This window comes from Arvicanthis niloticus, chromosome X (genome assembly GCF_011762505.2).
Source record: "Arvicanthis niloticus isolate mArvNil1 chromosome X, mArvNil1.pat.X, whole genome shotgun sequence".
NCBI classification, from domain to species: domain Eukaryota; kingdom Metazoa; phylum Chordata; class Mammalia; order Rodentia; family Muridae; genus Arvicanthis; species Arvicanthis niloticus.
The window spans coordinates 126,390,327-126,407,064 of record NC_047679.1 but is presented as its reverse complement, the minus strand read 5'-3'; the positions used below and the strand labels follow the sequence as shown (position 1 = coordinate 126,407,064).

Here is a 16,738-nt window from a genome sequence, read left to right as displayed (position 1 = left end):
GAAATGGAAAGAAAGAAAGGAATGGGAGGGGAAAAGAGAAGGAAGAAGAAAAAGGATGGAGAGGAGCAGAAGAGAAAGTGGAGAGAGAGTAGAGGAGGGGAAGAGAAGGGAGAATATGGGAAAGGGGGTGAAGAAGGAAAGGGGAGGGGAAGTGGAAGAGAGAGAAGGGGAAGGAAGAAAAAGGGAGGGGACAGAAGAGAAGAGGAAAGAGATAACAAAAGGACTGACAGAAAGGAGAGATTAGGGAAGAGGGAAATAGAAAGAAGACAGGGTAGAGGGAAGAAGACAGGAGGGGAGTACAGAGAAAAGGGGGAAGGAAGAGAGAAAGGAGGGAGGGAATTTGAGAGGAAAGGAGTAGAGAAGGGGACTTGAAAAGAGAAGGGACAAGAGGGGGCAGTAGTAGGAAGGAAAGAAAAGTCTGAACCAAATTTCTGTGTGTTTTAAGGAAGATATTTACACAATAGATAATTGTAAATCTTTTCTATTAATGGCTGCAACTTCAATCCTCCTGTAATTGTATCTGGACCTTTAGGCCCAGCTCCATACCATGGCACCTATGCCAGAGTGTCTCCAAGATCCAAAATGATTACTCTGAGTTTATATGTAGAAAGTATACCAGTTTGTGTAGTTTAGGATAATTTTATGCTTTTATGATTTAAAATATTTATTTGAAGAAAGTATAACTCACAAATTAAAAACTTAATGCCAAATTTGTAGATTTAGTTATAAAACATGAATAATCCATCAAAGTTTTTGACTACGATCTGATGTAGAGACTTAAATCTCAATTTCCAAAATATATAAGAACCTTACTTTTTATAAAAAGCACCTATGAAACCATTCTAACGAGAGCTGATTCTGCTATACAAAATTTTTAAATAGGTTAAAATGATAAAACTTAGTTATTTCATGTTAAAGATCCAGCCAACCAATATATTACAAAGCTAGTCAACATTCAATCATATGTGTTATTATTTGTTTTAGACATGTCATATACTAATGTTTTGAGACATGGGCATATACTGTAGCCCACGTTAGCAGTGAACTCAGTATGTAGTTCAAATTGTCCTTAAACTAGAATTGATCCCCGTGCCTCAGCTTCCTAAGTGCTGATTGTGGAGTGTGGCACCATATCTGGCTGCATTTATTCTTTTCCAGAACCCACAGAACACCATTAAGCCATAATGAAAAATTTACAGTTAACTCATAATTGGCAATAATCACCCCAGAGCATGAGTATCATTCTCTTCTGAGACGGGTCATTCAGTTGGCTGTTTCAAGTAAAGTGCGACCTGGAATCCTTGGGATCCTGCTGCTACAGCAAATCATCTCCCTAGATTGGCTTCCTAACTAGGTTTTAAAGATCAAGAGCTTCTGCTCATCCCTTGTCACCATGCATGAGAATCAAAAAGTAGGGTAACTGTTAAGGGATATACTGTCAGTTTTTGAGTAGCAGATTATCTGATTTCTACTAACTTTGGTAAGCATAGTCAAGCAGGATGTTGGCTGAAGCTGTTGAACTATCTGAGATTTGCTTCTGAGAGCTACTCACTGAAAACAGAATGTATTCACCCATGCCTATCAGGCATAAACAAAAACAAAACAAACAAAGAAAAAACCCTCAAGCAAACAAAAAGAACAGTTTATGCCAACAAGAAGCCTCACTCTTAACCTTAGAAAATGCAGAGAATCCAACTTTTAAAACAAAAGTTTCTCACTCCAGTAAGGCGTTAAATAATGAAGCTGCCCCATTTTGAGGCCTCTAAATGGTTCGTAGTGTCCTTGCTAATGATGAATACTCAAATGCAATGTCTAAATAGAAAACATGTTTGTGAAGTACAGTGCTGGCTGTGCAGGTTTGATTTCAACACCGAACAGTAGCATAGAAAGTCAACATGTTTCTTTTTGTTTGCCTGCTGTTAGATGGAGAGTTTCACTTGGTAACCTCCTCTGGCCTTGAACTTTCTCCATAGACAAGGGACTGGCCTCTAAGTCCCTTGTAAGTGTGGCCTCACGAGCGCGATTATGTCCTCTACACATTTCTCATAAAACAAAGCTTGATTTAAAAAAATCAATCAAAACCTTGGGACAATTTTTTTCTGTCAATTACAAAACCACAAACAAGAGAAATAGGTAGTATTTTCCATCTATATTTCAGATTGAACACTAGAGAACCTTTGTCCTTACCACCTCCAAAGGGCAATTAAAAATCAAGGGGTCAAAAGCTCACATGAACTAAAATTACAACACTTCTTGGCTACCAATTGACTATTCTAGACCAAGAATGAATTAAACACTTGATGTCGCTTACCTTGTAATCTCTTGACACATTTTCTGATGTCACTGAACCTGAAATCTGACTAGAAATTGTAGCAGCTATAAGCTGTTTACACCATTCAACATGTGACCCTGTAGGACTAAAAGAAACAGTGTGGTTAAAACCCTTTAAACACAGACTCCTAATGAGAAAATGTGTCCTGGATAGGAATAGACAGCTATAATATAGCTGTTATTTTTAAAAGTCTCTCATGTACAGCCTAGGCTATCCTCAAATCACTATGTAGCTGAGGATAGCCTTGAACTCCTCATCCTCTAGCCTCTACCTCTCAAGTGCTAAAATTATAGATGTGCACCACAATGTTTTAAACTAGTTAGTTGCCTTTCTACTTAATATAAGTCTCAATAATAGACAAAACAGAAAATATGATCAGGTTCTAGGTTAGTTTTAGATGAGTCAATCAACCTTTTTTTTAAAAAAAAAAAAAAAAAATGTAAGATTATAGCCTGTTAGGGCTGGAGAGATGGCTCAGTGGATAAGAGCAATGGCACCTCTTTAAAAGACCTAGGCTCATATTTCCATTGTCCATGTAACCATTCACAATTTTCTGTAAATCATGTCCCAAAGGATCCAATGCCCTTTTCTGGCTTCTGTAGGCACCAGGCATGCATTGATACATAGACACACATACAGACACATGTGCATCCATACACATACAATACATAATTTTTAAATGATTATAAGTATTTAGTTAAGAATGTTACTCTCTAATATATTATAGAACTCTATTCTATCAAAATTATATGGAAGATATAGTTTATATAGAAAATTAACATAGTATATATAGGAAATTAATTCCAAAGTGAAATAGTTACCTTAAAAATGATTTTCAAACAACATTCAACCAAATTCACATTGGCAGTTTAAAATCTAGAAAATAGTGTACTTTTACTAGAGTAAAGCTGATGGTGAGTTAATATAGAACAGACTTGAAAAGGTATTTCTGTATGAAGTAATGATGCTGCGTTACATTTCTGTAAATGTTTTAACAACTGACAAAAGTTCCTTCCAGCTATTATGTCAAAGCTTCATAACCAGTTGTGGCAAAATAGCAGAATAGACACCAGCCAACTTGACTGGATAAGGAAATGGAGGTACTGAGGCCACAACATACCCAGTAACGTGACCACCACTCCAGAGAGCAGCACAGCTGACAATGACTGACCTACTGAGCTAAAGGCAGTACCACAAATGCTGGGACACTGCCTCAATATGAAAAGACAATAGTGCCAAGGAGATGGAACCCTCTGCTAATCTAAAAGGCAGCCTTACCTAGGCCCCCAGTGACCCATTTTATAGAAAAAAAAACCCTGAGCTTCCAGTTTTGTTCATGGTCATATGATGTAAGTGCTTAGCCTCTGCTCATCTGACCTAATAGACTACAAAGACATCTAGGTGGCAAGAGATTTAAAACTTGTCCTCAGGAGCCAGGCTCCTTTCCAGATCTGTCAAAACAGGAAAAAAGATCAAGCATGAGGACAAAACACTTAGGACATTTTACCACAAAGTTAGCTTTCATCTGGAAACAAAATAAAACCATCACAAATTACATTCACATTTATGTGTTTCAAGGACAGAACATCTATCTAATTGTAGTTTCTGATTAAGGTGGTCCAGTCTTTATGGTTGAAATATATATGTAAAATATTTGCTGAATGGGTTTAAAGTCCTATGATACACTAAGATTCCATGAAGTTAGAACTCTATCACAATTTCTAAGGGGCAGGAGGAAAGGAGAGACATCTCCATGTGTGTTGAAACTGGAATTCACTATATTTACTACTATAATGTCCTTGTATATGCACCAATCCTCCTGATTTCACATGCAGTGTTTATTGGTAGAAACCACCAAGCTTCCTTTTTTGTCCTTTTACCATAAGCACCCATTCCTGACTACAAATACATAAAATCAACCAGAGGAAATCAACTGCTGACTAGCTCCTGCCATGCCTTCTTCCAATAAGGACACTTCCCTTTACTTTGCAAACTTGCAATCGACTGCTTCCTGGGGTTGACCTACCTCTTCCTGCCCTCACTTGTAGATGAGTTGCTCAGGAAGTCCCAGGATTCCTTTTGGATCCTTGCTGTATGGACCTACCTATTTCTACCACTTTAAAGATCATACAAGATAAATCAAATGAGATATATTTTTTTAAAACCACAAACATGAATAGAGAGCTCTAGCAACACTGTTTCAAAGGTAGTCTCTGGCTTCAATTATGCCCACTATCTCTTCCTCTCTGGAACAGTTTGTGAACCAAAGTATCTCCTTTGTGCCTTAAAATTGATTGTGCTGTTTTGAGAAAGGGGTGGGTTATTGTTGTTGATGTATTTTTCATCTGCAACAGGAAATGGCCTGGTTCAGAACTGTTACACAGAGTGGTATAATGTGCTAGCCTACAGAAGGTCTGGGCTTAAGTCCTGTTTCTGTTACCAGCTTGATCTGTGACCTTTAGGAAGCCACATCCTCTCAAAGGACCACAGCTGCTTCTCTGAGAGAAGTGAAATAATCTGAAGACTAGGAGGGCCTCAAGGTTCATGGAACACATTTAAGACAAGCTCACAGGGAGCAACTTCCCTTTAGGGGGAGTCACTTCTCAAAGAAAAGTATGCATGGGTACTTGTTGAGATGTCTGAACTGAAATGAAATGAACTTTTCTCCCTGCTTCTTATTTTGTACAGCTGCTCTCCATCCTCAACTGGCCTTTCTTTTAAATCTGCTTCAGAAGCTTGATTTTTCCAGGCTGGCCTCTTGTGGGCACAATGCACACACCTCTCACAGCAGAAGAGGCACCTGCTTCTCTGTTAAGTGCTAATAAGTACCTTGAAAATCCACCCGGCCTTATTACCATTCTAGTTCTTTTTCCCTGAACTGCATCCATCTTGTCCTTCTGCCCCATGAACTGAAGGCCCGGATGGATGTCTAAGACTTCCTGGTTTAGGTTTACAACAGACTAGATTTAGTGTGGTCACCTAGAACCTGAATTTTCATTTGACTGGCATCAGATAATTCTGATTCTGATCAAGGTTGAGAGAACCATTCACATCTTGAGAAGGGATGAAAGCTCAAGTTCATAGGAAGGTAGTCTGCCAGTTCTCATAGGCACCAGGCCATCTTTCTTACCACTTCCCCACAAGGTTCTGATCTCTTGGCCAAAGTGTTCTCCCTACTCCATGTTGTACGTAACTTCATTCTTTCCTCAATTCAAATGTCCGTCCTCCTTCCTTACTGCTCACATCGCTAACATCTTTATATCCCTGAATTAAATTAAGTACCACATGTCCAACCAGCCAAAGCACAGTGGGTAACAACTGAGGCTATAATAAAGAGCTTTTGAAAAATGCAAACATCTTCCAGCTACTTCAATAAGTCAGGTCTATCGTAAATATCCTTCTGTGTTTACTAATATCTTAACTTAACACATGCAATTTCAATCATCAGCCTTAGAGCCATAAAGTCATATATAGTGTGGCATTTTGTGAATAGACAAGAACTCATGTGTTCCTGAATACTTTCAGGTGAGTGAAATCCTCATGTTTCCAAGGGATGTCTTAGCTGTGATTGGTTTTTGGTGAAGCCTGTTGCTAGGTGATTAATATATTAAAACATACTGTAATTACACTGAGCTAGAAAGGTGAGAGAGTGCTGCTTGTTGCTCCCCTGCCTGTCTTTGGAAACTCCCAAAAGTTCAGCATACTGGAATGACTAGACAGGCAGGGATAAGCAGCTCAAACTCAGTGAGCCACATACCAACTGTCTTTTGACCAAGTGTCTAAGTGGGGAAACTGGATGTTCCAGACATCTCTTGTCATTACCCGACTGGGTGGTGGCCTTTCCCAGTTGGATATGGCAGGTATGCCTAGAACTGACATATTTAAATCTACCTCAGAAACAGGGGACTCATGTACGCACCCAAGAGGAAAAAAAAAAAAAAACAAAAAAAAAAACAACTGTGCCATTCAAAGTGTAAAGAACTGAAAGTACACAATTGTATTCTTTTTCTCATGAGCATTATGGAAGTAGTCCATCTCACTTTTTCAAATCTGCATCCTTACCACCGTCTGTGACAAATCTGCTGCCTATGGGGTCTCACCTCCCAGTCTCCATCCCACGCAGCGGCAGCGGAACTGGATCTTAAAATCACACGATTTAGACAAGAAAGTGACGCTAAAAAGAAGCCAACTGACATTTTCCGCGGAAATTCTTGGCCCTGGCCAGGCACACACACAAAAGGGGTCCTCAAGGAGCAGTAGGCATTGGCCCGGGTTCGACAGCTCTGAAGCCAAGAACTGTCGGGCTCGCTAGGCGGAAGTAAGCAGGTGGCCAACCCCAGGCAGGTCCCGGAGCAGAGGCCCGCAGTGAGGACAGGGAAGGCTAGAGGTGGCTGTGGACAGGCCTCCCATCCCCGCCTCCGCTCTGGGCTGGGAGCCGAGAGGGGACGCCGGGCCTTGAGCTGGGCACCGAGAGGCTGTGGCACCCAGGGCCCTACTTACCTGTCAAGAGTCTCCATGCTGGGATGCCGGGAGCTGGCTGAGGTGGCCCCCGCAACCCGAGAGGGTCTCCAGCCAGCGCCCGGCCCTGGCCCTGGGGCCCCAGCGCCTTCGCAGCTCGCCGCTGATGCGGCGGCCGCCGCCGCCACCGGCCTGTCCATGACGCGTCAAGCCCGGCGCCTCCGGTGAGCCACAGTCCGGAGTGCAGCGGCGGCCAGGCTCCCCGACGCGCCCCCTGCCGCCCCGCTCCGCAGCTCGACCATTCGCGTCAGGCGGCCGCCGCCATTAGCTGTCACCTGGCGGCCCTGCGTTACCCACAAGGCCACGCGCGCGGGGCGGGGGGCGGGGTCGGTGCGGAGAGGGCGGGGCGTGGCGCACGAGCTACAGGGTCCCACGGTGGCTGCCCGCCCACCTGCGGAGCCCAGGAACCTGCTGGTGGCCAACCCACACCCCACCCCGGACCAGCCCTGTCCGAGCAGTTGGGACTGTACAGCCTTTGAGGTTTGCCTATGCATGGCAAGCTTTGCTCTACAACACTGTGGACTTAGGGGGGTTAAAAAAAGGCCGAGGAAGTTCTCTATTTGAAAAACAAACATCTTTTCTCCTCTTAGTTTCGGGTTCCAGGGAAGTTTCTGGATGGGAATACCCGGAGGTCCTTAAGCGCGGACACACTTCTTTAAAATATAAACAATTCCATGGTTTTTTCTCTCCAATTCCCTCTCCGTTCTTCTCTCTATCCTACTCTCCCCCACTCCAACTCCAGAAATCCACCTCCTAGCCATCTGTAGGGCAACCACATGCTCCAAACACGCCCACAGAACTTCCGCCCTTGGTTTATGTTAAGTTTAACATTTAACTTCTGTTTTGCAACTCATCACTATGAAAATCAAGCCAATATCTGATAAATCTAGGACATGTAATTCCTAGGATAGAGTTACTCCCTGTTGGTTTTGCTTTGGTTGCAATACCCAGAATTCATTTTCTCCTGGCTCTGCTTGATTGTGTTGTACATGGCTACAGGATCAAGAAGAGCCTTTTGCCTGTGGTTGGATTAGACAGAAGCAGGAGACCTCTGACCCAGATCTGACTAAGGACATATAAAGGCAGTATTTGATGGCTCTCTGATTAAAGACAGACCTAGACATAGAGTAACCCATGTTCATCTCAGATATAGTAATATAGTTACCATCCTGCACCCAGGAGATGGTAATTTAGGGTAAAACAACGTCTTCAGACACAGTGGAAAATTATCTGCAAGTGTCTAAGGTCCAATTTTATTTATTTATTTTTTTTGACTGGGTCTCACTATGTAACCCTCGTTGGCCTGGAAATTCACTGTGTAGACCAGGCTGGCTTCAAACATGATACAATCTCCCTCCATCTGCCAAGTGCCGGAACTACAAGCATGCACCATGACAACCCAGCCAAATGTTTAGTTCATTGTTAGGTATTAAATGGTCACATTTTCTTCAAATGTTCAGGTTGGAGTTCTAATTTCCTAGTATATGATGGTGAGGACTTTGGGTGCTATTTTGGTCCTGAAGGCAAAAGGCCCTGATCAGAATAGATTAGTGTCATAGTGAATAAGAACAGCACACACTTGATCTTGTGCTCCTATACACATACACCAAGAAAACCAGAAATCTACAGAGGAGTGTCTTAGTTAGCTTTAACTGTCAACTTGATATAGCCTGGAGTAGCCTGAGAAGGGTGTCTCATTTGAAGGATTTTCCCAAATCAGATTGACCTGTGGGCATGCCTGTTCTAGGGGATTGTCTTGATCATAAGTTGATGTAGGAGGGCCCAACCCACTATAGGAAGCACCATTCCCTGGGCAGGTGGGCCTGAGCTATATAAAAATGCTAGCTAAGCAAGAACATAGGAGCAAGCTACCATGCAGCATACCTTCATGGGTTCTGCTAGACTTCGTTGACTTTGAGTGAGTTCCCTATTGGGAGGTAATTCTATGTGAAATAGCAAGTAGCCTGCTTTTAGGTTCTGAGCTCAATTTCTAAAATTATGGAGCATGACCTGGAAGTGAGCTGAATAAATTCTTTCTTCTTCAAGTTGCTTTTGGTCAGAGTGTTTCTTCACAGCAACAGGAAATCAAATGAAAACAAGTGGCTATGGGTATACTTGGTGGGAGAGCTAATGCTTAGCATACATGGGGCCCATTAAAAAGCCATGTAAGAACGCAGAGGACACAACAAGAAGGCAGCCATCTATAGGTTAGGAAGAGAACCCTCATAAGAAACTAGCTTGGTCAGAATCTTGACCTTAGACTTTCCTATTCAGAACTGTAAGAAAATCAATACCTCTTATGACCTCCCCCCCAACTCCCATCTTTGGGTTTTACTGCTGTGAACAGACACCATGACCAAGGCAACTCTTAAAAAGAAAACATATATTTGGGGTTGGCTTACAGGTTCAGAGGTTCAGTCCAGTATCAAGGTGGGAGCATGGCAGCATCCAGGCAGGCATGATGCAGGAGGAACTGAGAGTTCTACAGCTTCATCTGAAGACTGCTAGGAGAAGACTGGTTTCCAGGCAGCTAGAGTGAGGGTCTTAAGCCCACACCCACAGTGACACACCTCCTCCAACAAGGCCACACCTACTCCAACAGGGCCACACCCTCTCATAGTGCCACTCCCTGGGCTGATCACATAGAAACCCATCACAAACACATACACCTACCCCATCTATAGCATTTTATAAAGGCAGTCCAAGGGAAAAACCACGCATTTTTATTAACATATGTAAGATATATTTTTATTCTTTGGAATTCCATTCATGCATACAATGTATTTCAATCATATTCATGTCACACTCCTCCTCTCAAACTCCACCCAGATTTCCCCTCACTCTCCCTGTCAGTGAACAGCTTTGGCATCTAGTTGGGTAAACTGAGGCAGGCAGCTGTTGGGGGCCAGTGCTTAGAACCACTGATTGAGGTGTATCCAGATACCTACAGGGGCTGCTACCAATGGCAGCCAGTGATTAGAGATGTTACTCAGCAGATTTTTCTCTGAGGGAGCAAAGCTTAATTTACTGAAACTCTGTGGCCAGCGAAAAACTCTAAACTCTTTTAACTCTTAGGGGCCAGCGAGAAAGAAAAAGAAAGAGAGAAAATTCACACATGCACACCCTCTCTCTCTCTCTCTCTCTCTCTCTCTCTCTCACACACACACACACACACACACACACACACACACTGAGTAGATGAAACAAAGGCAGACTCCAGTAACTTCATAAACATACAGCGTACATACAGGACTACAGACAGACATAGACACACTCACACAGAATTGTTAGAACAAAGCTCCAGCAAGGAGACTCCAGGAATTTCACACATACACATATATACATAAATATACACAATTGGTGGATGGAGCAAGTTCCAACACAAACCCAGACAAGCTTTACATATACATTTAGAAGTTAATGGGTGGAAGAAAAAATGATCCAGCCCCCGACTCACATATCCCTTACACATACACATACGTACACACACACACACACATAGTTGATAGATGGAAGGAACAATGTCCCAGCCCCCACACTTTATTCTTTCTTACATAGCTTATATATCCCAGCAAAATCTTTCAAGTAGTATAAAATTACAATGTGATTATGTTTTAGTTTTCTTCTAGTAAATGATTGTGAAAAAAGTTTGTTCACCAATACATTTACAAAAAATAGCATTACGTAGTATAGATAAAGAAAAATTATTCCCAAGAACTCATGTACATTTGTAACTAAGCAGCTTGTAATAGATGAACAAAGTGTGAGCAAGCAAGGGAGTTTTCTCAGCCAGCTTCTCCTACTGGCAGGCAGCAATTTGTGGTCACGAAGAAAGGAGTAATTATTTTATTATTTACCTTTAAAAGTAATCTTATAAGAATCTTAATAAACTCACAAGCCTAAACTCTTGTATAAAAATCAGTCATATCTACCTTAACTCCTCAGAATGCATATCTACTCATCAGCAATTCCTATTAAATCATATCAGGAAGCTGAGGTAAAAATGGGTAGAAGAAATCAGTCATCACCAGTCCAGCCTCAGTGAGAGTCACGTCAGCCAGTGCTGCCATTGTTCTTCTTCCCTGACCATGAAATGTCTCTAGCTTAAGTAATAAGAGTGTCTTTCTGAACTTCAGATTGTTCCCCAGGATTTTCTACATCAGAGCCAGTAGTAAAAACATCCCAGCCTAGCGTCACTAACAATTTTATTTTTCCAAATGCTTCCTAAGGGTGGTGGTCACTGCTGACAATCTACTTCTCTAAGTTCCTCTCTAGCATGGTGATTGAATCATTTATCTGCTCCAGCAGCAATGCCTGAAAGAGATCAAGCATTATTATTGGCCTCTCCTGCATACCCCCAAATTACCATAAAGTGGGATATCTGGAAAGGCCTTAGCCAAAAAAATTTTTATTTTATTAATTAATTTATTGGGATTTTGTTTGTTTGCTTGCTTGTTTCGAGTCAGGGTTTCTCTGTGTAGCCTTGGCTGTCCTAGCACCCATTCTGTAGACCAGGCTGGCTTCAAACTCACAGAGATCTGCCTACCTCTGCTTCCCAGTGCTGGGATTAAAGGCATGTGTCATTATCACCCAGCTGACAAATTTCTCTCAACTACTATGTTGTGAGTGGAAGAACTTTACCCATGCCCTCTTAGTTATGCCTGATAGCTCATTTCTGGATAAGATTTGAAATTTAAAAATGTCAGTGGCTGTCCTTTCAAAAATCAAGCATTTCCACTCCGGAGGGATGAGCACTTTGAGGGGAGCAATGGCTGCCTTTGATCTTTTGTCGATCTCTGTTCCTTCTGTATCTTAAACTGAGATTACTGGCTTTGGTCAGTCCTCTTCTGCTCCACTGCTTTTCTTGTTTACAAAAAAGGATTCAGTATTCAAAGTCATTGATATCTCAGTTGGTTCTTGCTGTAACCTGCATTCTCTAACTCTAGGACTTGTAAGACTGGCAGGGGAGAGGGATGGAGAAGAGCAGTTTAATTTTTTTTAGTTATCTATTTTTCATATTTTAAATTAATATCTTATGATATTTTCCTTGCATGTGTATCTGTGTACCACAAGCATGCCAGGAGGTCAGAAGAAGGTTTCAGATCCCATGGTATAGGAGTTATGGGTGGTTGTGAGCCACCATGTGAGCACTGAGAACCAGACCCAGGCCTTCTGTCAGAACAAACAATGCTCTTAACTACTGAGCTATCTCTCCAACCTCTAAATGAGCCCTTAAAAACACCCAAGTGACAAAAGTGAACTTGTTTCTGTTGCTACATCTCATGATATTAACAAAGGAAGCAAAGTAAAAAAGAAACAGTGGTAGACAGATATTGGATATAAGGAATTAAAAAGAAGAGGAAAGATTTTACATAAGGAAGAATTTTTATATGGCAAAATATGTCCTAAGGATGAAAAAGGAAAGATGAGAACAAAACTAGAAAGGGCTTAAGCACACGATAGAAGGGAAGAATAAGTCCCACAGGGTTTATAAAAGATGAAACTTAAAAGACAATACATGTATGATAAGTAAAGTTTATAAAAATGTCTAATGTTAGTTTGACCTGCTCACAGTGACATTCACAACAACTGGGTTTATAAAGAACTATGTTTAACGAAAATAATTCTATTCCACTATTTGGGAAACTGACTATTAACAAAATCAGGATTTATTTTAAAAAATGTTTGAATTTTGTGTATATGGTTGGTTGGTTGGTTTGTTCATTTGGTAAATATCACACAAAAAGTAAAAAGTAATCCTAAATAATAAAATAACTTCTGAAGGTATCATCACCTCAGATTTCAAGTTGTATTACAGAACTATGGCAATAAAACAGCATGGTATTAACATGAAAACAGACACATTGATCAATGGAATTGAATTGAAGACCTTGAAATAAGCACATACTCCTATGGACACTTGATTTTTGACAAAGAAGCCAAAACCATACAATGGAAAAAGAAAGCAGATTCAATAAATGGTGTTGGTCTATCTGGATGTCTGCAAATAGAAGAATGCAAATAGACACATATTTATCACTCTGCATAAAACTCAAGGCCAAGTGGATCAGAGACCTCAACATAAAACCAGATAGACTGTAACTAACAGAAGAGAAAGTGGGGAATAGACTTGAACACATTGTTCTGGAAAGATTTTTTTCTGAACAAGATCCCGACAGTGCAGAGATAAAGACGTTTCAATAGGGCAGACAGAGAGCGTGGCTGTGTTCTCACCTCCTGCATCCTCACAGGCTTCCAGGGATCTGACAGTCTCTGAGCTGCAGTTGTGGCTTCTTCGCCACTGACCTCATCAAAGAGGTGAACAATTTCTCCCCCTAGTACACTTTCTTGTAAGAGAGAACTGTATACAGACTACTTTTAGGGGGAGGGTGACTATTCACCTCGGGGACAAGCTTAGTCTTTTTCGCCTACATTGTTTTATTATGAATGTTTTTATTATTAAACATTCACTCAGGTTTCTGAGACTCGTGGAGGCTCACAATTACTAAATTTGCTTTTCTGTAGATGTCTTCCCTTTGGAACTCTGACTTATCAAAATTTTGGACACATTTGCTTTCAAGCTATGTGACCACACAGGCCTTTCTACATGCTTTTTCTTATTCTTACCCCCTCTTGATTGGTTTAGTACTTTACAACCTTGACTTATGAGTCAGTCTATGGAAAACAGTCATTTCCATATCTGCCATAGCCTCTCACACTTTATAAAGGATTACATTCCCCTATGGTATTCTTAGCAAAGCCACTAAAGACCTATACCAGTCCCAAGGACCCTACTGACTTTACCTCTATCTCAGCTCTCCAGTGAACACAGTCTGTTCAGTCCAGCGAACTGGAATCAAATCCTGCTTTTCTCATTTCCACTTCTCTTAGTAATAATGCCTGCCCTTCTATTGTTCTTCAGTCCCTCATATCCATGGGGACTTTGGTTGGTGATAAGCAAGTATCCCTAATGGCGACTATGAGCCAGTGTAAAAAGGACTGGTTTTCTTCCTGTAGCTTAAGATCATGCAGCCTTTGTTGTATAGATAGATGGATCGTTTGCCATTTCTCTGTTTGTACAGCACTCAGACTGAACCTATCTGTGTCTATGTTGCACAGTTTCATGAACCAGGGTCTAATGGGATGTCTCATTTGCTGTTGTTCCTTCTCTCTTTATTAAAGGCTATATCCGAGGGCTATCTTCTATTACATCTATCTTGCTCTTTCCCTCACTATTGTCAGATTCCTCCAAGGGTTCCTAGTTTTAGGATCCCAAGAGGGACTTTTTGACACAGATCAAATTTGTACCCTTTTTCTGTTATGCTCTCCAGACCCCAGTAGCATGAAACAGCAAGCCAGAAACTACATCTCGTACTATGTCTTTCTCCTTGACTTTTCCTGCCAATTCAGAGGCTAGTGCAGAGGATACTATACACATGCCTTTCCCTTGTAATCCCTCCTTTGCTCAAGTAAACTCTTTCTGGACAGACATCAGGACATGGAACCGATGGCAGAGCCTGCTATCAATCCTATTTTACTTGTTTCTATGAATGTGATATATTCTCTAGTTTATTAGCTATTTTAGGGACAATACTATACTAATATGGCAGACCCCATTCATCAAGGATGACTGCCAGTCCATACAGTACATGTTGCAGTTCTGAAGGGAAAGGCTTCCCCTACAGAAGTTGTCTTCCGCCTGCCTGGAAAGTTTCCCTCCAGCAAGTGTAACAGCTCTGCTCTGGCAGGAGATAGTTTCTCTAGTAAAAGTGTTATAGTTCTGCTTGGAAAGGTATCCTGGCAATCAGGAGCCAAGGTATACAACAAGGTCACACCGTACAACAAATGCCACACAAAAAGATTTATTGGGAGGTAAAAACTCAGGAGACCCTCCTTGCTTGGGAGAAAAGCATCAAAGAACTAGGCAGAGTGCAGGGCATATATAGGGTTTCTTGGGGGTTGAGGAGGAAAGCTTCCTAGGGTGGCCTGGGATTGGAGGGATTATGTGCCTGACAATTACAGCCTTTAGAAAATGACCATTGCAGACAGCCCTTAGGAAAGTCTGGGGGAAGTCGCCAGGCTACTTTCCTGCCTTGGCAGTTACAGCTGTTTTAGCCTTTATGGCCTGGCTGCTGGGGCTCTTCAGGCCAGGCCTGGCCACTTGCTTACACTGAATGTTTAAGAAGCATATAAAGCTTACAGTGGGAGTCCAGGGAAGCTTGAGATGGCATGGACACACACCATGTAGACAGTCGTCCTAGAATTCTTCGTAACAGACACTCCCATTTTCAGATAGAGTAGTCAGAGTTGCAAATCTTTCCATCTATTACAAGGGCAATGCAAATACTGACTGCAGAAAGGCATGTCAGTTTTTATCACATGGGGATCAATTGCTCTTGAATGTGCTAAGTTTAGCTTTAATTATATGTCTCATCACCCACAACAGAAATGATGCAAGTACTCCTCTAAAATTCATCTTTGGTTTTGTGGTTCCTCTGTTTTGGTACCAAGTGTTGTGTAAACTTTTCCTAGAGAGATGAATACATGTCTGTTTACCCCAGATAGAGCACCAATGACAGACAGGGAAATGATTCCAATAAGGCCTAACTTACTGGACCAGTGAATGTAGTTGGTATTACTTATAGGGGTATGGTCAACTTATGAGTGGCTATCCAAATAAAAAAAATATGTCTCTCACTCTCCCCTAGCAACTGTTAACTGCCTACATATTTTCAGGAACAGGGGAGCTCGTGAGCCCTTCCCTCCAGCAACTGTTAACTGTCTAGAACAATGTGATTCTCAACCTTACTTTACAACCAACTGTACTTTAATACAGTTCCTCATGGAGTGACCCCCACAACCATAAAATTATTTTTGTTGCTACTTCATATAATTTTGCTACTGCTACAAACCACAATGTAGATATCTGTGTTTTCCAATGTCTTTTGGGGATCATAACTCACAGGCTGAGAACTGTGAGACTCTCCAGAGAAGCCTTGTGAGTCCCTCCTCCCAGCACCTGCTAATTGCCTAGATGTCTCTTGGGGTTGGGACCTTGTGGACCTATCCTCTCCTTCCATGATAGAAAGCAAGACCTAATCTTGTGCAGATCTTGTGGTTAATCACATCTGCTGATATTTCAAGAGGGCAATGGTCATGCCATGCCTGGAGGACCGCATTCTCTAACAACCTCGCAAGTATCCCCAAAGATTTACTTTATTACTGTGTTTGATGATTCTTAATCCAATCAAGGTGACAATGAAAATTATCTATAACATTTTCTTTTCTGGTAGGTCCCTCAGCCTATTCTTTTGGTGGTGGCCTTGTCCCACTATCTCTGTAACATGTCTTCCTGGGAGGAATTTCTGATCTGATACAACTTGTTCAAGTAAAGCTTATTATATGTTACTGCCTTCCACAGACCTGTGTCTTCCATGATCCTCAAAAACTTACCACATAACCCAAATAAAGCAAAGATTTCTTCTAGGTATTCTTTAATCTGCTTTATACTTTCAGTTGTGGTATGTAACCTGAGTCCATAATCCATTCTCTTTTGTTTTCAAAGACTTAGTTTTATTTAAATTAAAAATTCATGTGTATGCATAAAATGACCAAATTTGGGGAGCTAATGAACAGCAGAAGTCTAAAACTATGAACATGAACTTAGGTCAGAAGGTTTGAGAAAGAAATGTGTGCTGCTACTGTCTGTCCTCCCAACAAGGGACCATGTACAATGGACCAGTTCATCTGCTTCCTCACAGTAATTATCTTATTCTCTACATGAACCCCCATGTCATAATGAAGCCCTCAAGTATACATGAGTTATTTAACAAATAATAATAATATTATATGTATGCATGCGTGTGAGTGAGGGTACACCTGAGTGTA

At 41.5% G+C, this 16,738-nt stretch overlaps 1 protein-coding gene across 7 annotated transcripts in view; it reads right to left on the bottom strand.

Moving 5' to 3' along the window:
- The window catches only part of Mtmr1 (myotubularin related protein 1), a 61,893-nt gene extending 54,740 nt beyond the window's left edge, over positions 1 to 7,153 (bottom strand). For 5 of the 7 annotated variants that reach the window (XM_034486230.2, XM_076918772.1, XM_076918771.1 and 2 more), the window contains exons 1-2: positions 6,833 to 7,146; positions 2,312 to 2,417 (exon numbers count right to left, since the gene is read on the bottom strand). In XM_034486230.2, the coding sequence (XP_034342121.1) occupies positions 2,312 to 2,417; positions 6,833 to 6,990 (264 nt within the window). In that variant the 5' untranslated portion in view covers positions 6,991 to 7,146. Of the gene's footprint in view, positions 1 to 2,311; positions 2,418 to 6,832 lie in introns of all 7 variants that reach the window. The other 2 variants (XM_034486226.1, XM_076918773.1) reach the window with 2 other exon arrangements.
- Positions 7,154 to 16,738: the final 9,585 nt, after the last annotated feature.